The sequence below is a fragment of the Heterocephalus glaber genome, unplaced genomic scaffold (assembly GCF_053883595.1).
Source record: "Heterocephalus glaber isolate CG9 unplaced genomic scaffold, H.glaber_assembly_v1.0 deba00001687, whole genome shotgun sequence".
NCBI classification, from domain to species: domain Eukaryota; kingdom Metazoa; phylum Chordata; class Mammalia; order Rodentia; family Bathyergidae; genus Heterocephalus; species Heterocephalus glaber.
In genome coordinates, this window is record NW_028258412.1 from 16,051,523 (window position 1) to 16,075,438 (window position 23,916).

General features: G+C 52.6%; 1 protein-coding gene across 1 annotated transcript in view; it reads left to right on the forward strand.

Moving 5' to 3' along the window:
* Positions 1–23,916, forward strand: part of Tesc (tescalcin) — a 39,242-nt gene continuing 15,326 nt past the window's right edge. Inside the window, exons 1-2 of the mRNA XM_004843709.3 lie at positions 1–172; positions 20,134–20,203. Coding sequence (XP_004843766.1) covers positions 115–172; positions 20,134–20,203 — 128 coding nt within the window. The 5' untranslated portion in view covers positions 1–114. The remainder of the gene's footprint in view (positions 173–20,133; positions 20,204–23,916) is intronic.

The window sequence follows — 23,916 nt, forward strand, 5'->3', positions numbered from 1 at the left end:
CGCGCTCAGAGCCTTCCCCGGCGACGCGACCCGACCCGCCCGGACCCGCGGCCGACGGCGCTGCGCAGCGAGGCCGGCGCCGGGCGTGCGGGGGCGCCCGGGCCCTCGCCCACCATGGGCGCTGCCCACTCGGCGTCCGAGGAGGTGCGGGAGCTCGAGGGCAAGACCGGCTGTGAGTACGGCGGGGCCCCGGGGACTCCGGCCGCCGCGCTGTGTGACCTTGGGCCGGTGCCTGGCCCTCTCTGCGCCTCGGTCTCCGGTTCCCGCCGGCCGCGCTGCGGGCTGCGGCGAGGAGCTGGCGGGTGGCCCGGGGGCGCCGCTGTCGGCTGGGGGTGGCCCTGCACCTGCGAGTCGTCGGGCGCGCACTGCGCGGGGCGGAAAGTTTTGAAGTCGCCGGCGCCGGGTGGGAGGCGGCTGGGCGTGACCGACCTCGGGCGCGGACTCGTCCCTCCGCGGCCCCGCGGTGCGGGCAGCTTGGCGAGTGGCCCCACGGAGAGCACTTTGCCGGCGCCTCCCCACTCCCGGCACCGCAGAGGCTGCGCCCCGCGGGGAGTGACGAGGAAGCCGGGCCAGCCGGGCTGGGCCCTGACCCGGGGCACCCAGTTCTGCCGCTGGTTCCCGAGGGGGGCGTGGACCCAAGCAGGAGGATGGCCTGGCCGAGGGCCGCCTGGCTGTGCGGTTAACACTCCACTTACCCCTGGCCGTGTGACCTTGGGCCAGTCACTTTACCTTCCCGATTCTCAGGGGAACGAAGTTCTGCTGGTACTGGTAGATGCTCAGGAAATGGGACCTGCAGATGTTCCTGGGAAAGAATTGGCTCCTGGCACCTGCTTTTGAGTTGAGGGCAGGAAGCCAGTATGGAGCTGAAAGTCACCCCCTGCACAACCCAGGCTAAACACCCCCTTCCTAGGAGACCTGCATGAAAATGCCAGAAAGCCTTTGATGACTATGTGTGTATCTGTGTAAATATAGAATTTATCCACCTGGAGAAAAAACTGGTGCTGTGTGCCTACCGTGGAACGGTTTTTCTTAGGTAAGAATATGTGTTACTGACTGCTGTATTTGCCGGAGCCGCAATAGGATTTTGGTGGGAGAGTTAGTGGAAAGGGGGAGTAAGCTTTTCACAGTTAACTTCTGTATATTCCTATTTTGAGCTACGCAAACATTTTACTTAACCAGAAAGTTGTATAAACTTAACCCCTACAGCTAAAGTGAAAGGAGGGAAGGATTCCCAAACCCTTTCTTTCCCGAGTTTCTCCAGTTTTTATGATTTCTCCGCTGCCCTCTCTCTACCTCCTGCCGCTTCCTCTCTGGGCAGGTGGGAACTGCATAGCTGGGGTTCCTGCAGGAGGGATTCCCCCGCCCCCCCGCGCGCCCCCAGGCACACCCAGGGCATTCTGGGGGAATTCCACCCTTGTTGTGAGTTTGACAGATGATGGGGCACAGAGCATGCTGGGAGTCTTGTCAGTTTCCTGGGTCCAGCCTCCCACGGGGATGACAGATGCTCTGTTCAGGCTGGGTAGCTTTCCTAGATGTGGCTGGTGCCACCTCCTTGCTGCCTGGAGCTCACATTTCACACCCAAAGTGGGGAGGGCAGTAAGAGGACCAGCGAGGAGGTTCTGAGGTTAGATTTGAGGGAAGAAAGAATGCCCCCAGTTCTCCGAGCTTCAGGTTGATGAAAGGGTTCCTCAGGCCTCTGAAAGGGGCTGGTACAGTCTGGGCACTTTGATCCATCTACCAAATATTTATGGGCCAGGGACTGGGAATTTACAGAGGCTAATGTTGCCGAGGGAGACTCGCAGTAAACAAACCAACCCATAGGGTTAAACTCTGTGAGCCAGATACGACAGGGGAGGAGAATGGAGGCAAGGGGGAGTACGTTTCTTTTTGTTTTTTGGTACCGGGGATTGAACTTGGGACCTTGTGCTTGTGAGGCAGGTGGCAGAACCACTGAGCTAAATCCCCGGCCTGGGAGTATGTTTCTTTGTGGTGGTACTAACCCTGAATAAGGAGCCAGCCACATGACGGTCAGTGGTGAGAGCATTTTGGGCAGAGGGAACAGCAAATGCAAAGGCCCTGTGGCAGGAACAAGTTGGCAGCAGTAAATGAGAATTGTTGGAGATGACACAGCAGTCCTAAGGGCCTTGGCTGTGTCAGGAGCCTGACTTCAGGGGACTGGCCTTGGGCGAGTCCCTTATGCTGTGTCTACATTTCATCTACTGGAAAATGGGCCTGGCAGCAGTAGCTTGTGTAGTTGGGAAGTGAGTTACTAGGAAGTGTTTATGTTACGGATCATCCATTAACTCATTTGTATGTCCTGGCCACTTGGAGCCACAGCTGAGTTAAGTCTTGGGCTCCCTCCTTCCAGGTGTGTGCTGTGAGCAAATGACTTTACCTCCCCAGGCTCCATGCCCCCTCTGGGGCCTTGGGTAGTGGTGTGGATGAAGGAGGAGCTGCTTGTGTATGATGTGCTGGGTGAGGTGTGGGACAGTGTGAGTCCCACGGTGTCCTGGCCCAGGCAGGGCAGGCTGCGCAGCAGGGTTGGTGACAAGCCCTGGCACTTTGCACACATGTGCATGGAATCTGTGCAAACCCTCCAGGGAAGTTATAACATGGCCATTTACAGATGAGGAAATGGAGGGTCAGAGAAGTAAACCAACTTGCCTGCAGCCCCGCAGCTGAAGTGGAGAAGTAGGAGGTGGAAGGATTACCAAGGCTGCTTTCTTCCTGCCACTTTGCTTTCATTGTTTCATTGTCTCATTGTCTCTTAGACTTCTAGCAACCCACAAGGGGTAGGAAAAGCCCCCCATGTTCCTACCTCTGGGCCTTTGCACAAGCTGTCCCCTCTGCCCAGAGCACTTTTTCTATTCCATTGTGCACGGTTTGGTCACTGTCATCCTGGTTAGGATTTCAAACCTTTCCTCTTTACCCGGTCTCTTTATGAAGCTAATGCTCTTCACCATCCAGGGCTTGGCTTGGCTGTCACTCCCTGCCAGAAAGCCAGCCCTGGCTCCTCTCCACCAAACCTTTGTGAGCCAGCCCGTCCTTACCCTCGGGTCCTAGCTCCTGTGTTCCCTCCCGTCACAGCAGGTATCACTCTGTGTCGTCATCATCGGCTCTGTCACCTGCCACCCCCTTGAGACTCGCAGCTCCCTGAGAGCAGAGGGCTCGTGGCTGTGTTCCTCTCTGGACATGGCTTCGTTTGCTGTGAGAATACAAGAGGCCTGCGTGGCAGGAGTGAGGTCCTAGGCACTTTGTAACCCAAGAGGCATTGCCACCTTCCCCAGCCGGCCTTGGCCATGCCATCCTTCCCATGTGTCTGGTTCCTGCCCCACACACTGAGCACCCTGGCCTTCAGCACTGAGCCAGTCTCACCAAAAATAGGCCTGAGAGACACCGCCCACGAAGGGCATGGCTAGTGTGTACGCCCACTCCCTCCTCAGGGCCTGTTCTCCCCTTGATTGATTTGCAACATAAACAAGCAGGCATCGCTTCTGAGCTGGGAAAACGTCCTACCTAGGTTGTTAAAATTCTCATGCACAGCCGAGCCCAGCCTTCCTGGTGGCCTTTGAGTTTTGTGTCTGAGCTCATCTCTCCCACGCAGGGACTGAGTCGGCCAGGGATCCTGTGTCAGCCAGGCCCAACTTGAGCTCGCCCAGAGGTGCCCCGCTCCAGCCCCCGCCCCCGCCCCCAGTGCCTGCCTTGGGGTCCTTGGGGTCCCAAAGGAAATGCCAGAGGAGGGTTCTGGGAAAGGTTGAGGGCCTGTTTTCCCTTCAAAACAGCACACAGGCTCGTCTGTCAGGGTGCCAAGAAGCTGCCAGAAGGAAAAAGGAAAAACAAATCGGAGGACCCAGAGTTCAGATCTTACAGGAATCACTACTGTTCATCAGGTGCCTGTCACCTGCCGGATGCCGAGCCAGGCAGCTCTTGTGTGGTGGGTGATGGGCCCTCCCAGGACCCCTGGTGTTTTCCCATTTTATAGATGAGGAAATCGAGGCTCAGGACATGAAGTGGCTCTCTGAGGTGATAGGCAGATGAGAAGCGGACTTGGGGTTCCATTGCTGGTCTCACCCCAATCTGACCAGTTCCTGGAGGGAGGGCCACGTGGCCAAGCCTGTCCTGTGGGCACGACAGCTTTATTTTGCAACGGAACCCAGTGGTTTCTTGTCAGAAGAGGACAGACAGGTCTGTGGGGGCTGGGGAGGGCCAGCCTCCTGCAGGCTGGGCTCTCTGGGCAGGCAGGGGTGGCACCAGTTCTGGACCCATTGGCCCAGTGGTGAAGACAGAGGAAAGAGGCTCAGGTGACCCCAGCCTCTTGGAGTCCAGACTGCCCCGCCCTCCTCCTGAGGTGTGTATGGTGTGGACGCTTTGCGAGGTCTGAGAACAGCGGGCAGAACTTCAGGCCTCACTCTGGCCCACACTGATAGTTGTCACTGTCCAGCTGGGCTGTGTCATCTCCTTGCAGCACCAGCCAGAGAACAGGGCCCTGGGGGCAACCGTGCACTGGCGCTGGACTGAGCGCAGCACCGTGATCTTGCTCCGTGTGCCCTGCTGAGCCACCTCGTCCATCCGTGTCCCACTCTGAGCTGTCAGTCCCACCCTTTGGGGAAGGCAGCAGGTGACTGTGATATGTGGTCCTTCTCTCAGGGAATAAGACAGCGGCTGCTGTTCCTCGGACACTGGATGTCAGCCATCTCCCATCTCCTGAGGGCCAGGCTGTCATGGTTGCCAGTTTACAGATGGGGAAACTGAGGCTCAGGCACATGAAGTGACTGCCTGAGGTCATTTAGATACGAAATTCAAATCCCAAACCTGGCCTTCTAGTGGAGTTTTCAAGGCAGGGAGAAACTGCCCCTCCTACCTGACAGAAACACCACAGGATACAGACAGACTCTAAGTCTGCAAGTCCTGACACCTGGGAGGGGCGATGTCACCTCATAACTAGTGTTCCCCACACTTGTGCACTCGGTTGGCAAGGGGACAGTTGTCCCTCAAGGCAGACAGGAGTGATGTGGAAAGTTCTAGAACATGTGTGCTCATGGGGGGGAGCGTAACGGCACTCGTGGGTGGCACAGCTGGGCGGAAGAGGCAGGGTCTTCCTGGGGCTCGTCTGTCCCCAGAGAAGCTTTGTGGGAGCCCTGTGGGGATGAGTTCAGGCCATCGGAGATTATGTGGCTGTGTGGATTGGCAGTGATTAGGTCCCTGCTGTGTCTCTCTGCCCTGCCTGCCCAGCAGGATGGCTTGTCTCGAGTTAATGGTCCCCGGAGTGCAGTAGGGACTTCCTTACACTCGGACCCTTGGCCACCCACAGCAGCACCCTGCACCTCGACGGAAGCTTTGGCATAGGCAGAGTGCTTGAGTCCTGGTGGCTTCAGCAGAGGGAGTGAGGTGCCCACTGCCCTGGGAGGAAAGTCAGGGCTGCCTGTGCCTAGCTGGGGCCAGTGTGCAAGGTGAGGGCACAGGGGAGGAGGCGGGCACCTTGGTGCTGCCAGCTAGCCTGTCGCTGCTTCATTATTAATTCATAAAGCCTGAAGGTCGAATGGGTGATTTCCGCTGGTGGCTGTGGTTACCTTAAGCGCTAGGACAAAGAGGTCCTTTGTTGTCCCTGCAGTGTGACCTTTGCAGGTGGGCACGATGTCAGGAGCTGGCCTTCCATTCTCAGCACAGCTCCCCGAGGTGACAGGAGCTCAGAGGAGGCCCTGAGTGGCTCAGGGCCATGGCAGACAGGAAACATGGGCGCTAACGTGGGGCTGAGTCATTTACCTGCTAGGGAAGGCAGGGAGAGCTGGTTACACCCCAAGGTGGGCTGTTAGAAGGGGCCCCTGGGCTCCTCCTCAGCACTGATGCCGTGGTCCCGGTGACCAGAGCCCCTCCGAGGAGCGCCCAGCACTCACAGGCCTTCCCTAGCCAGTAGTTTGAGAGATTCTCTTGGCTGGACCTCATCTGTAACCTTGGGATCTCAAGCCAGGCTCCCACAGTGGCAGGTGGACTGGCCCCCTGCCCCTCGCCCTTTACCAGCAGGTGGACGTGGGTTTGCATCCTGACACTGCTGCTTACTGTGTGGGCAAGGCGCTTGGTGTGTCTTGGCCTTGAGAACCGTGTCACTGTTGAGGATTAAATGAGAACTTGAATAAAGCTCTTGGCATATCCTAAGTGCCAGTAGTTAGGTGCTGACAGGTACAGGCTGAGCATTCCTAATCTGAAATCCAAAGGGCCACAAATCCAAACTCTTTGAGGGCCAACACAACACAGTGGAAAATTCCACCCTGCCCTCTCGTGAGGGATCATACCAAGACACAGGCACAATGAACATATTGGGTAAAATCTCATTTTGGTCACATCTGTAAGGTATATATGAAACATAAGTCAATTTTCTGTTTAGATGTTGATTGGTAGTAGTAATTTCTTATGTACATGCTCTGTCATTTTTTTTCTTTATTTAAAAAACCTTCTTTATTTATTTAAACCTTTTATTTAGCTCAGTGGTTTCACCGCCTGCTGCGCAAACACAAGGACCCGAGTTCGATCCCCAGTACCACAAAAAAAAAAAAAACCCTACAGAATTGGTATTGTTTTAGACATTGATTCTTCTATAGGATTTTATTTTCTTCCTTAGTATAATTTTCCATAGATTTTTCAGCAAGGCCCTGTGAGTTAAAATTTTGAAGAAAGTTCTGCATACATGAATAATTGATCATTTGGCTGGGTATAAAATTTTAGGTTGCTGGATATTTTCTCTCAGTATTTTGTTTTTGGACTCTTACTGCTATTGAGAAATCAGCTCTTAGTCTAGTTGACATTTGTTTGTAGAAGCTAATTTTTTTCTTTGTCAGTTTTTGTTGATGTTTTGTGTATGCTGCCTCACTGTGGATTTGTTTTTACTTATTCTACCTGCAGATGGTGAATGTTGTTTTAGTCTAAAGAAGACTCACATCTTTCTTTATGAAACATTATCTGTCCTCTTTCTCTCTATGATCTTCCTTAGTAGTTTGTGTTAGAAACTTGCTGGACCATCTTTTTCTGTCCTGAATGACTCTTGACTTTTTTTTTCCTTTGAACCCAGCGCCTTTGCACTGAGCCACATCCAGCTTGTTTTCTTCTTCATTTTTTTTTTTTTTTTTTTTTTTTTGAGACAGACATAGTTTCACTAAGTTGCAGGAAGATTGAACTGGCAATTCTCCTGTCTCAGCCTCTCAGAATGCTGGATTCCAGGCGTGTGCCACCACCCCTGGCCAATGTCACCGATGTCATTTCTTTACCTCTGTTCTAATTCTTTCTTTACCTATTACAATTTTGCTGCCTTAACTTACCCAGTTTTTAAAAATTTATACCACCATTAAAAAGAAAGTGCTATGTGGATTTCAAACTCACTTTTTCATAAGGTACTGTCTGTCTGTTCTTTGTGGTGATTTAAGGTCTGTTATGTCCTCTCTTCTTCTGTTTTACCCTCTTGGGATGTCGTTCCTTGCAGTAACTGTGTCTGCCGACTTTTCCACATGGGAGTTCACTGGCTCATGTGCTTTGGTTTTTGGTTATGAGCTCATCTTGGACGAGTTGCTCATCCTGTCCCTGCCCACTCAGGGCTCCCTGGTGTTGGGTGCTTGGCATAGCTGTCCTAAGCCTCTTGGCCTTTTCACAGTTTGGAAACACCTTTCTCCGTTGGCTTCCTAGTTGAGGCCTGGTGGTGAGGCTCAGTGGTAGAGTGCATGCCTAACATGTGCAGGCCCCGCTTTCCACTCCAGGATTGCGGACAAACAAACAGAACAGTCGGCAGCCCCGGTCGAGTCGGGTTTCCTGTACCAGCGCAGTCAGGACTTCTGCCCCAGGCATGGCACAGGCTTGGAGTTTTGATGCCTCACGGGAGCCTCCCCTTTGCCCTGCCACCTCCCAGCAGAAACAGTGTCTTTGTCACTCTCTGGGCCAGGGAAGGGCATTGCTTGCGGCCACTTTCCATGAGGATGGGACAGGTGCTCACATCTCAGCTCCTGCAGGGGCTCAGTCAAGGTCATGCAGTTTGCAGGCCACACAGTGACCTTGACGTCCCTGGCCTTCCGCTCTCTAGCCTGTGGCCATCTAACCCCTGACAGCTCGGCTGCATCTGTCACTCGCCCTGCTGGGCCTTGGGTCCCCCTGACACCTGGATAGGGCCCTTTCTTCAGACCCAGTGGAGTGTTTTTCTCATTTCCTCCAGGGTATGGTGTTGAGCGGTGAGGCGAGCCTGGATCCGCTCAGAGTGGCAGGAGCAGGGGACCCTTGTCTTAATGTCCTGTGTAGCATGCCTGTCCCCAGCTGAGTCTGTCCCCCCTTCTTCTGGCCTCACTGCAAAACTGGAGCCGAAGACAGCCCTGGAAGGTTTTGAAAACCGGTTCCTTGGTTGCTCTGAAAGACGCCCACTCGCCAAAGCTCCAGTGATTCACAGTTGCTTTTCCCCCCCTTCTGTATCTTGAGTCTTTTTATTAAAAGGGAGACATCTTTGTCTCCTTAGTCACATAAATGATTTGTGTTCATTGTTCAGACATCTCTCAGTTTGGGCCTGGACCATAGCAGGTGGTTATGAGGACAGGTTTTAGAGTCACAGACCCGTGTTTCAGCCTCCGTTCTGTCACTCACAGCTGAGTGAGTGACCTTTGGCCAGTGACTCAAGCTCTCTGAGACTCAGTTTCCCTGTCTGTAAAGTGGGTGTGACAGGTGCGCTAGGAGGTGTGGGCTCTGTTAAAGGACTCTGTGAGCTAATGCCTGCCCAGTGCTTGGCTTAGTTCCTGCTTCTGAGTCAGTGCTGACACTTGGTAGTTACCGTTATTGCTATAAGGCAAATGGTAAAGAATAGAATGTGGTTGTAGGAAAATGAGCGTGGATGGGTGAGCGGACTGTGATTTTCAGAGCCCTGTGCACCCACCTGACAGCTTTCTGAGCTGCCTCATTGCTCAAGGAGATCTATATATAACTTTCTCTGTGGTACTAGGGATTGATCCTGGGAAGTGCTGAGCTTCTAGCCCTTTATTTTGAGGTGGGGTCTCGCTGTGTAGCCCAGACTGACCTGGAACTTGAGATCCTCCTGCATCAGCCATCAGTCTCCCAAGGGAATGCGATCACAGGGAGGCACCACCATGCTCGCCTTGAGCAGGGTGTATTCTAAAGGCAAATCAGTTCACTCTGCCCCCTTCCAGGAGGCATTCTGTGCAGAAAAAGCTCACGGAGATCCTAACAAGGCCTTTGGTATCTGATTATAATAAATGTTGTCTCTGGGCCGCGGTGAGTCCAAGACAGCTCTTACTGAGAATTCTGTGGTTTTTACACTTACAAAGTGGGTTAAAGTGTGTGTGAGAATGGTTATCAGGTGCTGGGTAAAAGCCAGCATGGTAGCTGGCACGGTAGCATACACCTGTCATCCCAGCTACACAGGAAGCTGAGGCAGAAGGGTCACAAGTTTGAGGTCAGCCTAACCCTATCTTAAAAAAAAAAAAATAGGGCGGGGGTTTGTGTCTTCGTGGTAGAGTGCTTGGCTAGCGTGGGATTCTTCCCCAGTACTGGAAATAAAAAGCTAGCCCAGCCGTCAGTCTTCGAGGGCTGCCTCCGTGCTGGTGCTGGGGAGCAGGAGCAGGTCGAGAACTTCCTTCTCAAGGCCAGGGGCACCCACAGGCGCCTCTGGCGGATTCTGCCGGTAGCTCGTGTGGTCTGCGATACGGACACCTTTGGCCGTGGCTTCCAAGGAGGTGGCAGGCGCAGGTGCAGGGGTAGTGGCTCTGAGTGGCCCCTGCCAGGGCGCCCTTGCTCCCCACCTCGCTCATCCAGGCATAGTTATCGCTGTGGCTCTGGCTGCAGGTGATATCCAGCCAGCTGGCACTTCCCTCCTGAGGCTGGAGCAGCAGAGCAGAGAGACAGACGGCACCACGGGGTTGTTCAGGGACCTAGGGATGACAGTCACGTCAACTCCAGTGTTTCAGCCTCACCAGATCCACTGCTTGATTTTTTTTTTTGGTACCGGGGATCGAACTCGGGTCCTTGTGCTTGCGTAGCAGGCGGCAAAACCACTGAGCTAAATCCCCGGCCATAGTGCTTGATTTAAAAAAAAAAAAAAAATTAGGGCCTAAATTCATGCATCATAACATTTACCACTTTAAAGTGCATAATTCAGTGTCAGGTGCATTCGAAGTGTTGTGCTGCACATCACTATGTCTGTTTCCAGAACGTTGTTGTTACCCAGAAAAGAAGCCCTGTGTGTGAGTGGTCCCGTCCCCCTTCCTCCTGGCTTCCCTGCCCCTGGCACCCTCGAGTCCACACTGTCTCCGCGTCCTGGTGTGGATGTTTCTGTGCATAGAAGCGTAGAATTGGTGGCCTTGTGTGTCTGGCTTCTTCCGCTTGGCATGATGTCGTCAAGGTCCTTCGTGTTCGGCAGGGGCAACAGTCCTTTAATTCTTGTTGCTGAAGAATCCGTCGCGTGGATCAACCTGTTTTGTTTGTCCATTCACCAAGAGATGGACACCTCGCCGGCTGCCACCCTTTGGGGAATGGTGACCAGTGCGGGTGTGGTGTGGATCGTTCGGTGTCCTAGGACGACCTCTCTGGGGAGTTTCGATCCTGCATCACAGAGGTGTCATACCCAGGCGGCTTCAGTAGGAACTGAACCCCACCCGCTCCTCTCAGCGGCCCAGTTGTGAGCCCGCCTTGCCGTCTGGCCTCGCTGGCCCCTGGGTTCCGGGACAGTGTTCGGGTTGGCTCCTGGCCAGCGCATGGAGGTGGTGAGCTGGGGAACTCTGGGGGTCCCGGAAGGCTCCTGACTGTCCCAGGGTCTGTCACAGCTGGTGGAGGCTGCAGGAGACAGGACGGCCTGGCGTCCCTGAGGAAGACCAGGCTCCAGGCTGTCCTGGCTGCTTGCCCTGTGTCCTGTGCCACACTGCCCTCCTTCACCTGGCTGCTGTGCCTGAGCGGGGCCTGGTCTTTTCTCTATCACTGTCAGGCCGCTGCCAGGTGCGGCAGATCTTGGCCCTGGCATGGTGGCCTCTTTGCCCTTGACCTGATGGCTGAGGGCCTTCATACCCCACCCTGCCCTCTTCCATGGTCCTGGCCCTTGGCTGCCTCCCTCTCCCAGCCCCGAGGGACTCGCAGCTCCCTGAGCTCTGTGCACATCTCTGCCTCCCCTCCTCAACCGCCAGGAACCCATCGAGCCCCATGGACTGGAAGCTCCACGGTGGCCTTAGCCCTGCTTGGTGGCAGATACAACATTGTCATCTTGGGTCCTCATGGGTGACGCACATTTCCAGTAGGCCAGGGCTCTGCCTTTTGCTTCTACTTCCCCAGCAGCCAGTGGGTGCCCGGCAAACCCAAGCTGCTCAGCCAGTGGCCCTGAGTGAGTGGAGGTGCCTCCTCCAGAGGGTCCTGTGAGCACCGGCAGCCGCTGGGGAGTCCCCCAGGCCCCTGGGAGACAGGCTTAGCCGGCCCAGACACTGGACAGTGGCCATAGGCGAAAGGGACGGCCATTCCCGCCCTTGTCCCAGGAGGGAGGCTGGGCCTCGGTGGGATTCCGGGCCCGTTTCTCTGCCCCAGTCATCAGTCCACCCCAGCTCTCCCTCTTCCTGAGTGGTGGTCTTGACCCCTGGCCTAGCTGACTGTCCTCCCGCCAGCATCCCCTTGCTTAGCACAGCAGGGCTTCAGCTGGTCGCCTGTGTGGCTGGCGCCAGGCAGGCAGCATGCCCGGCTTGGTCCCCAGCGCTGCAAGCCTTTTGTCATTGCCGGTTCCGTCACCTTCCAGATCTGCAGCCTCTGCACTTCAGCCTCAGCCAACCCCGGCTCGAAGGGATATGGAAAGGAGAGCACAGTGCCCTTGCCCCATCCTTCTTTCCCGACACAGCAAGCAGCGGTTCCCAGAGCATCTCTCATCCTTTGGAGTGACTGGCAGTGTGCAGGACGCATGTGGGCTCCAGAGGAATCCAACATCCTTCCTACAAGGGGCTGAGCAGCCTTGGCCTTTGGAATCTTCGAGGTGGGAGGCGGCCAAAGCGTGGGTCCTGGGGACCACGGTACCCAAAGCCAGCAGGCTTCAGCCTCGTGTTAGTAACCGTGAGCGTGGTCCTGAGTGGCAGCAGCTGGCCAGAGGGGACCACGGCAGCCCCTTACACCACAGGCCAAGGGGCAAGGGCTCAGCTCAGCTCAGCAGGAGGCCTTGCCCCAGTTACCCTGCCATCCCCAGGAGAGACTTTGTGAGTTGTGCACGAATTCACATCTCATAAAATTCATGCCAGTGTGCAGTGCAGTCCATGGCTTTCAGTGCGTGCGTTCACCAGGTTGTGCGGACACCACCACTGTGAATTCTAGAGCATTTTATGACAACTGGTATCTGTCAGTCACTTCCTGTCCCGTCTCGTCCCCCGGAACTACTCATCTGCTTTGGATTCATCTGCTCCAGGTGTTTCATTTCATTGGAACCATATAATGTGGTCTTTTGTGTCTGGCTTCTGTCACTTAGCAGAATATTGTCAAAATTCATCCATCCACAGTGTAGCATGTATCAGTCCTTCATTCCTTTTTATGGCTGAATACTGTTCCATCATTTGAATTTGCTACATTTTGTCTATACTTTTATTAGTTGATGGACACTGAGTTTGTTCCTGCCTTTTGGTGCTTATCATAATATTACTATGAACATTGATTTACTAGGTTTTTGTGTGGATGTATGTTTTTATGCTTTACAAAATGTATTAGTGTATATTGTATGGAACAGTAGATTTCCTTTTGGCATATTTGGACATGTATGTAACATAATTTGATTATTTTCACCCCCTACGGCCTACTTCCTCTTCCCTTCCCTCTCCCCTGATCTCTCTCCTCTTGTCTAAGTCTTCTTTCTACTTTCATGTCATCGCACTGTCTTTTACATTTTCTTCTTCGATTCCACACATAAGAGAAAATATGCAATATTTGACTTTCTTGAGTCTGGCTTATTTCCCTTAGCATCACTGATGATCTTCAGTTCCATTCACTTTCCTACAAATGACATAATCTTTTTTTTTTTGGTACCAGGGGATCGAACTCGGGACCTTGCGCTTGCCAGGCAGGCGAAGCACCACTGAGCTAAATCCCCAGCCCTGATAGTTCTGTTTTTATGGCTGAATGATGGTCTCTTGTGTTTATATGCCACACTGTCCTATCCCTTCATCTGTTGAGGGCACCTAGGCTGGTTCATAGCCTGGCTGTTGTGAATCACACACAGTAAGCATGGGTGGCGTGGCTGTCCCTGCCATGTGCTGACTTTAATTCTTTCAAGAATGGGCCGAGGACTGCTACAGCTGGTTCAAATTAGTAGCTCTGTAACCGGCCCTGCAAAACAGAACTTTAAAAGTTACATTTTTTTCTTCTATTTATTGATTTATTTTTCTTGGTACCGGTGATCAAACTCAGGACCTTGTGCCAGGCAAGTGTGGCACCACTGAGCTACATCCCCAGCCTTTTCTTCTGTTAGAGATAAGCTGCATCTCCAAATTTCCAACACCTCTTGTCCTCAGCCCAAAAGAAGTGACACAATATGCAGGTGCTGGCCCAGGAGGCTGGATGGAGCCTGGTTTCCTTTGCACTAGGAAGAAAGGATGAGCTGGAGGGTGGCTGGAGGTGACCAGGCCAGCGTAGAGCTCTGCACTGCCCCCGTGTCTCCTCCCTGGTTCCTCGCTAGAAAAGACCCTCGCCCACCTGGCCTGGGGGAGATGGTGATTGTCGGCCAGTGGGCCCCTGCATCTCTGCAGAGCTAGCTCTGAGTAAACCGTTTTTCCTTTTTTTACCAAAATATATGGCCTCCTTTGATTTGGTTAGCAAGGAACGTAAGCATGTGAGCTGAAAGGGCCAGAAACAGCACTGTTCGGTGTTCTCAGGAACCTCATGCTGATTTCCATAGTGGCTGTGCTAATTTCCATCCCCACCACTGCTGAGGCTCCTGTTTACCTTGTTTATCTCGAGTACACGCCCCTGAGTGGAATTACTGGGTCACAAGGGCCCTCCAGCTCCCTGAGCAACTCCAGACTTTTCCATGTCCTCCAGTAGTGGGAGAGAGCTCCAGCTCCCCATAGCCTCTCCGCACTTACTTCGCATTTTGTTTTCCATTATAGTTGTCAAGGTAAAAAAAAAAAAAGTTCTACAAGTAATCCTGAATAATTGCAGAATGCTTAAGGAGAACAAGCCACAAGGGCTGCAGAGAGCCACACCTTAGCCGCTGTACCATGTGAAGCAGTTAACTAGTCCGCACACATGTGTGTCAGCATGAACATCTGTGTGTGAGTGAATTCCCACGGCCACTGAATTTTTCACTTAGTGACACACACAGGACCTTTCTTCTATGACCCACAACATTCTGAGAATAGTTTTCTAAGGCTGTGTCGTGTACTGACCTCAGGATGTCCCAGGATTTGTCTAACCAGTTTGCTGAGCCCAGCTTTCTAAAAAGCTTATCAGATCATTTTCTTTATTATACCTGTTTGTAGTGCATAATGTTTACATTCCTTGTGGAGAGTATTTTCTTTCTCATTTCTGTTCTAAATAGGCAACAGTGCTTGCTTTTATCCGTTCATCTTTGTACACTCATCTGAATTCTTCAGGGTTTGTTTCTAGGGATCAAGTTCCTAGTTTAAAAGGTTTACATCAGCGCTAACCAGAAGTAAGGGAACTCAGAGTACTCTAAATTTTCCAGTAACTGTCTGTATATGTAAATAATTCTGAATTGTCTAGTAGTCATATTAAAAATAGATGAAATTAACTTTAATATATTTTAATTAGCCCATTATATGTAGACTATTTCAACATATAATCCAGATAAAATATTACTGAGACATTGATTATTTTTTTATTTTTTGTATATGTGCATAGTACTGGGGATTGAACCCAGAGCTTTTGCCAAGTAAGCTATACCACAGTCCTTTTTAACATTTTTTAAAATTTTGAGACATGGTCTAAGTTGCTAAATTGCCCAGCTGTGCTCGAACTTGGCAGTCCTCCTGCCTCGGCCTCCTAGAGTTCTGGGATTATAGGCGTGTGCCATCATGCTTGGCATTATCAAGACATTTATGTTCTGTTTGCATTAAGCCCTTGAGAGCTAGTTCATATTTCATGCTTCAGCCACCTTTGGAGGGCTGAGTGACCACATGTGGCTGGTGGCTGTTATTGGACAGTGCTGGTTTATTACTTGTGGATGCTCTGGATTCCAAATGACCCTCAGTCCACGTCACCCCCGCACCCTCTGCTGAACTGCCACTGGCCCCCTGGAAGAGCAGTGGCCTGCCCTTAGCCTGAAGTCAGGAGTCCGAGCTCAGCAGGTCAGAGCTGCCAGGAGCTGCAGCCCGCCCACTGCTCCCACAGCAGCTTCGACTTCGGAGAGACCCTGGGCAGGGCTGGGGTGAGGGGCCCGGAAACACTGCATTCCGGAAGCCCTGGCGGGGACCGCAGAGACCTTCCTAGTCTCTGGGTCCACATCACAGACGTGGGTCAGGTGCTTGTCTGCCAATCTGCGGTCACAGGGTCAGGCCAGGAGGGGAGGGGGCGCTCTGGGGAGGGTGGGGCTTGGTCAGGCCTGGGGGGGTTGGTTTTGCATGAGTGGGGGTGGAACCAAGGGCTGAAGCGAGCTGAGCACACCCTGAGCGACACTGCAGGGCCACTGGGGGATGCTGAGGGTCAGGGAAACTTGAGAAACCTCTCTCTCTAGCTACTGTAGCCAAGGAGTCTCGCCTAAGGCAGGGGCTGAGCGCTTGGCTCTGGAAATCTGGGTGCCAAAGGGAGGGGACTCAGAGGAGGAAGGCCGCCTTCCTGACCCTCCACATTAGATCAGGCAGGACAGAAGGGGGCTGTGTGCACTTGAACTCTGGGTGCAGTCAGCTAGAAACCCTACATTATGCAAAACTGGTCTAGCCAGGTGGTGGGGCACACCTGTATTCTTAGCACCCAGGAGGCTGAGGCAAGAGGATCTCCACAAGTCCGCTGCCAGCTGCGCTACATAATGAGTTCAAGGCCAGCCTGAACTACGTAGTGAGGTCCTCTCCCCACCCCTGCCAAGAAAACCGAAAAGATGAACCTGGTCTCTGATGATCTATCCACCTCTTCTTACCTGTGTGCTCTCATCTCTGGAAATGGGGTAGAGGCTCATACTCACCTGGGAGGGTTGCTGAGCAGGTTATGTGAGTCACAGTTTCTCAACAGTCGAGCTGAGCACAGAGCTCGGGGCACAGTAGATCCTTGGTTAATATCTACTCTTACGGTGATGATGTGTGCCACTTGTGTATTTATTTTTGAGATGAGGTCTTACTGAGTTGCCCAGGCTGGCCTTGAACTCATGATTCTCCTGCCTCAGCCTCCAAGTAGCTGAGATGACAGGTATGAGCCACTGTACCTGGCTTTTAAGTGGAATTACTGACACATAATTCACCTACCATGAAATTAAAAAAAAAAAAAAGAAATTCATTCGTTTAAAGAGTACTCCATAGTTTTTAATATAACCAAAGGATTGTCCCACCAACAACAGAATCCGAGGTGAGGACACCGCTCTATGCCAGGGCAGTGGTTCCCCATTCTCTTCCCTCAGCCCCAGGCTCGCAGTGGTCCTCTTTGTCTCTGCATGTGTGCGTGCGTGTGAATATCTGGACATTTCTGCAGACAGGAGCCCATCTGCGTGGTGTTTGTGTCTGGCCTGGCTCACTCGTGCTTGCATTTGACAGTGGTTGCTTAGACACATGTGTTTGGAGCCATTCCTGATCACTGTTTCTCATCGCATCTGTGAGTCAGGGCCATACTTCCTGTGATCACACAAAGGGAGGCAGCATGGGGTGGCAGGAAAAACGAAAGTGGACACAAGACAGAGAGCAGTGGGCACAGGCTGGGTACTTGGAGGTTGAGGGAGGAGGGTCACAAACTGAGCCTAGCCTGTGGCTCAGTGTGAGGGCCCTGGATTCAATGCCTAGCACTGCAAAAACAAAACAAAGCAAAACAAAGCAGAGCAAAGAAAAACAAAACACACACACAGATTTTTCTTCCAGCCTCACTGAATCACATCAGGGGTCCAGCTCCATCCAGGTTAATAGCTGTGAGCAAGTTCCTGAACCCCTGGGCCTGGGCTTGCTCCTCTGCCACCTGGGGAAGAGTGCTCGTGGGTGGAGAGGACTCCATAGGAGCCTGTGTGTTTGCTTGTGTGCTTAGCCAAGGGCAACTCGTTCCTTAATAGCAGTATGTTTTGAGATCCCTCAGCTGTCCCTACGGGACCTTGCTGTGTGCTGACAAATGTTACATGACCCATACGTCAACATTTATAGAGAAAAACTGGAAAGTAGAGGCAAATCAAGACCCAAAGGAATCCTGGTGCAGTGGCGCAGGCCTGCAGTCCCAGCTACTCAGACCGCTGAGGCAGGAGGATCGCAAGTCGGAGGCCAGCCTGGGCCTGGCCCTGGCCCTGGCCCTAAGACCCTGCATCAAAGTAAAGAGCTTGGGATGTAGCTCAGCAGCACAGTGTTCACCTAGCAGGTGTGTGGCCCTTGGTTCAGTCTCCAGCACTGGGGAAAAAGGCAAAACAGTCTTTAATCCCAATATTGAGATGAGAGTTAATTGCTGCCATTTAGAGGAAAATAAGTATGATTTTTAAATCACTGTATACATTTGTGTATATTTATATATTTCCCCAAACATGGCATCATGCTGCTCATGTAGCAAGCTGTTTTCAGGCATTATATTTGGACTCTATTTCTGAGTCAAATCCTTAATTGTTGCTTTCTGGGTGTTGAGACACAGTCTCACTCTTGCCTAGGCTGACCTTGAACTCCTGGGCTCAAGCCATCTTCCTGCCTCAGCCTGCTGGGTAGCTGGCACACCAGGTGCCACTGCACCTGACTCACAGTTGTCACTAATAAAGACAGCATCTTTTTAATAAAAACTGGCTAAATACATTATGAAGTATTTGACCTGTCTGCTTTTGATGGGCATTTAGGTTGAGTAGAATTTTAAGCTATAACAGGTTGAGTGTCCCTAACGTGAAAATCCAAAATGTTCCAAAATCTGAAACTTTGAGTGTTGATACAATGGCACAAGTCTGAGGGTTCAGTGTACACTAACTTTGTTTCATGCACAAATTAAGAATATCGTATAAGCCGGGCGTGGTGGCACACGCCTGTAATCCCAGCACTTGGGAGGCTGAGGCAAGAGGATCGCTGTGAGTTTGAGGCCAGCCTGAGCTACACAGTGAGACCCTGTCTCAAAAACAGCAACCCCTCCAAAAGAAGGAATATGGAATGAAGTTACCTTTGGGATCTGTGTATGCATATAACAATGAAACATACATGAATCTCATGTTTATATCTGGATCCCATTGCCAAGATATTTCCTTATTTGATGCAAATATTCCAAAATTTGAAAAAATTTCAAATCTGAAACACTTCCTACCCCAAGCATTTTGGGTAAAGGATACTCAACTTGAATAAGGGATGCGGAGGGAATCACATTTATGTATTCATCTTTTTGGTACCTTCTGGGTTCATTTTTTTCAGGATAAATTCCCACCAGGTGGAATCACTGAATTTTTAAGGAGATTTCTTAATGGTGACCCAGCATACATACAAGGAAGTGCATCACTTCTAAGTGTACAGGTCCAGGAATTTTCCAAGAACACATTTGTGTCACCTGGGCCCAGACCAGGAAATAGAGCATTCCAAACCCCCAAAGCCCTCCTTTTCTCTCACCTTACTGTCTCCTTGCAGGGCAGCCACTGTCCTGACTTCTAATGCTGTAAGTGAATTTGGCCAGGTTTGAACTTTATACAGATTAAATCATACATGTCTGGCTTCTTTTGTTGTCATGTGTGGTTCATTTTCATTGCCGTATACTTTTCCATTGTTTGGCTGTATAACTTTTAGCATGTTAACTGTTCTGCCACTGCCTGGCATGGAGGTAGTTTCTAGTTTGGGGTGATTCAGAGCATCTGTGGGTGAATGTGTGTGCACATTTCTATGAGGGGCCTACTGGGAATGGGGCTATGGAGCTATCAAGTGGGCCAGTGTCCTGACTGATGGACCTGTGAGATAAATGGCCATATTCTCCTTCAGGGCAGTAGACGTCACCTCTGCTGGTCACCTAGCCTTTCCGAGCGTCAGTGTCTCCATGTGCCACACAGGGATCTAGCCCCTGCCAGGCTGTCGTGAGGAGGAGATGAGCTAATCCGTGGAGACATGCCCAGCCCGGGCTGGCAGCCTTAATGAGTATTTCCTAGCAAACAGCAGCTGTGAGGGATGCTTGCGAGTTCTGAGCTGTGGATTCTGGAGGAGATCACAGCATGAGGCTAAGCAGGAAGGAAGGTGACCATTCGGCCCAGAAACTCGCTGCTTCTGTAGCAGGAGGATGTGGGCTGCAGGGCTGGGGATACGGAGAGGATTGTAGGGGGCAGCACTCCCAGCATAGCCGCTGCTTTCCAAAGCCTTCCCTGAGCTGGACACAGGCCCCAGAGCCAGCCCCGAAGGCCTGGAGGGCCCCCCACCCCGCCCTCCGCTCGACCACCTGCCACTGGTGTGGTCTTCAGCCCTCTCCAAGTTGCAGTTTTCAAATGATAAAGCCAAGATAACAGTATCTCCTCCCTTATCGGCGGTTTGGCAGATGAGGTGAGAAGTGTGGAGAAGCGAAGCGGTATTGTGCATTTCTCCAGATGAGCCCTCAGCGTGTGGAACCCCAGCAGTACCGTCTCCAGGGGCCTCTGGGGAAGAGACCCGGCCATGTGAGAAGAACAGCAGGGCTACTGATGAACAGAGCCCCTCCAGCCTTGGCCTCCCCACGCCCTTGCCCCTGTACTCTCCTCAGCCAGGACCCAGCGCTTCCCAGGCCAGCCTTCTCCCTTTCCCTGCTCCCTGTGTTGCAAACCTGTCCTCCCCAGAAGACAGACAGGCGGCACAGGTTACTGGGCTGGGAAGGTGGCCTGGGTCACCTCTGTCCTGTCCCGGGAAGCTGCTGGTGGTGACAGCTGTACTAAGGGGTGGGATCTGTAGCAGGAGGGGAGATCCCTTTGCTTCCTTGTCCAGTGGTCAGTGTGGCCCCGGGGGCAGATGTCCCAGGAAGGATCACAGCAGCCAGCCGAGGAGAGGGCCGCAGTCAGTGCTCAGTGACATTTTGTGATTCCTCCTTCCCTGTTCCCAGTCTCGTCGGACCAGATCGAGCAGCTCCACCGAAGGTTCAAGCAGCTGAGCGGAGACCAGCCCACCATCCGGTAAGATGGCAGCGGGTCGGGCACCACGCAGGCCTCTGGCTCTTGGGGTTTGCTTTCTGTTCAGCTTTGCCCGAGCACTGTGTGGCTCTGGAAGAGTCCCAACTTTGCCCCCAGATGCTTCAGTTCTGATTCCTTCTAAGACAGGATGTCCCCAAATAGGAGGGAATGAGCCACATCTGCTGCTGTTGGCATCAGGGAGTTTGGAACGGGAGTGGAGATGGCGCGGGGATATTGGGGGGGAGCCAGCAGTCACCCCAGCCTTCCCGGCCTTCCTCGTGTGGGATGGCATCCTGGATTCCTGCTCAGAATCCCACACGGACACCAAGCACCTGCTGCTAAGGGCCAGCGTGCTGTCTTCGGGGTGAGCAAAGGTGAGCTGGTGTGCAGCCCAGTTGCGGGGAGCTCCTGTTGTCCGAGGCACCAACCCCCATTTTATTTTATTTTATTTATTTTTGGTACTGGGGATTGAACTCTGGACCTTGCCCTTGCGAGGCAGGCAGCGGAACCACTGAGCTAAATTCCTGGCCCTCAACCCCCATTTTAAAAGCTAAGTTTTTAGCCTCACAAGCGCAAAGACCCGAGTTCGATCCCCAGAACCAAAAAACCCCCTCAAAAACAAAAGCTAAGTTTTTAGATAGCATCTGAGTTTCCTCTTTTATGGAAGCATACGTTTTTCAGGGAAGAGCAACTTGAACCGTGTTCTGTCTCAGATGCTGGCTGCATTGCTTAGAACTAGTTGGTGAGGAGTCCTTGTCACTGACTGATTATCAAAAAGTGGCACAAGGAGTCCAGGGATTTAGCTCAGTGGTTTCGTCGCAGGCTGCGCAAGTGCAAGGACCCGAGTTCAATCCCCGGTACCAAAAAAAAAAAAAGTGGTGCACGAAGCTGCAAGCTGAACCTTAGCAAGCAGAGTTTACAACACCAAGTGATCAGATTTCTACCATAAACTTTCTAACAGATGTAGCATCCTAGAATAAACATTCAGGGTCTCAAGGTGATGGGCATTGGAACTTGAAAACAAACCTTTTAATGGTCCAGGAAAACTTCTTCCTCCTTAGTAAGCTGACTTTTTATGCAAACAGGCAGGTAGATAGCCACTTTCCTTTGTCTGTGTAAACAAAGGCATATTGTTATCTAGTGTCCCCTAGTCTCAGAGCATTGGTTTTAAGAGCTCAGATTCTGATGGGCTCAAGGCTGTTGCGGCCCCTGGTCTGTTTATCCAATGTAGGACAAAAGACAATGGGCCGGGGATTTAGCTCAGTGGTTCCAGCGCCTGCCTTGCAAGCACAAGGTCCTGAGTTCGATCCCAGGTACCAAAAAAATAAAAGAAAAAATAAAAAGAAAAGACAGTGAGGACCTACACCTGCAGTGCCACACAGTGCATCCAGTGGACTAAGCCCAGTGGAGGACGCAGAGCTGGAGCTGCCTTAGTTACCTGGCTTCTCATTGGTTCTGATGGGGTCATGTGCCTGAGCTGAGCCAATCACCGTGGCTGGGGACCAGAAATGCAAATTGGCTTTTTCCCTTGTGCTATAAGGGCATGGGGCCTGGAGTCAGATCCACCCTCGGCTGGGGAGAGGGTTTGGGTTCCAATTCCACCAGCATTTAATTCTTCAGATGTGAGCAATGCAGAGGCAAACCCCAGCCTTCAGGAACAGACCTATATTTGAATCCTCCATGCCATCAGCTGTGTAGCTTTGGGCTGGTGGCTTTGTTTCTCTGAGGCTGTTTTCTTGTGTGTAAAGTGAGCATGATCATGTGAGATTTAGTTGAGGAGGAGGGATGAGCAGATGCATGCAGGGTAGCTTGCTCTGGGCTGGGCAGTTGGGCTGGGGCATTCGCCAGAGCAGAGGCTACTGGTCCTAGAGGCTTCGAGGGCCCTGGGGACTGGGTAGGAGGAGGATGCGATGCCAGGGGAGGCCCTCCCACATTTAGGGTCTAGTGTCCGTGTGGCCTGGTGGCCCGTCATGGGCCTTAGGGGGCTGAGCATGTGTAGGGAGTACTGGGGTCCTGCTCTACGGCAGGGGTTGCCCCACAGGCCTGGGATGGGGCCTCGAGGTGCTGAAGTTGCTGAGCACAGCAGGTCCTCCCTGCTGCGTAGCCAGGATGCCAGGCTCCTGCTTCTCACTGCTCGCCGCAGGGCTGGGGCTTGGAAACATGAGCCAGTAGCCTTGCCCTCCTGACCCTGGTCCCCTTTGTCCCTTTTCTGCACGCCCAGCCCCAGGACCACCATAGGCATCACTTATCCCTCCCTCTCTGAACAAGCCTGGTGACGCTGGCTGTGGTGCCACACGCCTGTGATCCCAGTGCTCTGGGAGGCTGAGGCAGCAGCCCTCAGGCTCCACGCCCAGCACACACGCTCAAGCTCTTGTTCACAATCTTTCCCAGAGGCCTGCGAAGGTCTGCAGGTGCTGGCCACTGTCTTGCCGAGGCCTCTGTGGACCAGCTCCTCCAAGACTCGCTGCCCCAGAGCCCCCAGCTCCCCGAGGCTGGCCCATCCCAACCTGTGCAGCTCAGAGTCAGTGGGCACCCTTGTGCTGCCTATAGCAGTCAGCCCTGGGCGAGCTCTGAGCCGGGGCTTAGAGCAGAAGGTGCGCCGCGCGCTCAGCTGAGTGAATGAATAGCCCTGGAGCCACAAGACTCGCATCCGGGTCACAGGGACTGGGTACACAGAGCACCCTTGTCCATACTTACTGCCCATCCACAGGGCTTCGAGGTTTTGATTTTGGGGGGTTTTAAGAATATTTGCATGTTTATAATAAGATATCTTAGGGATGCAGCCCAAGTCTAAACATGAAATTCATGTACATTCCATATACACTGTAAGTGCATAGGTGAACTTTATTTATTTTATATAACAAAAAATTTAATATATTTTAAATAACTGCATAATACTGAGTTACACAGTGTAGAATTTTCCACTTGCATTATATCAGCTCTCTGAAAAATCTCAGATTTTGCAGTATTTTAAATTTTGGATTTTTGGATGAAGAATGCCCGGCCTGTAAAAACGCTTCTCTCGGGGATTGCCGGGGTTGGCACCCCGGACCTGCCTGCAGGTGTGGGTACTGGTTTTTGGGCTTGTTTCACGCATTGCACAGCAGGAGCATTCAGTCCTGGAAAACTCCACAGGAAGCTGTGGCGGGAATGCCTACTTCCCCCATGTGACAAGTAGGGATGTAAGGCCAAGAGAGGCTGTGTGGGGCCTGAGTCACACAGCTTGAAAGTGGAGGAGCTGGGACTTGAACCTGGTGCTGAGATCCTTTTGTGAGGAAGCTGTGGTCATCACCTAGATCTTCAGGTCTCCCTGTTCTGCCTTCAGGGGTGTTTTCCCGCTCCTGCAGCGCCTGGTCCCCGAGCCCCAGACGCAGTGGTGAGATTTGTGCCAGGTACACCCACAGACAGCCTGGGCCCGGCCTGCAGGAAAGCTGGGAACACAGTGTCTTGTGCAGATGGGCTGGGGAGGGTGGGCCTGCTCCCAGCCTCCAGGAACTGCCTTGCCCAATCCCAATCCAGCCCCGTGGCCGTGGGCAACTCACATAGTTCCCAGGGTTTTCCTGCCAGTGGTTCCAAGTGACCCCAGGCTGGGTGTGCGGCCTTTCGGACCCCTGCGCACATCTGGGCTGCTGTCCTGGAGGCCCTGGGCTAGGGCTTCTGTGCAGGGAATGTTCATTTCCTTAGGCCACTTGTGAAAACTGGCCAGGTCGCGGGGA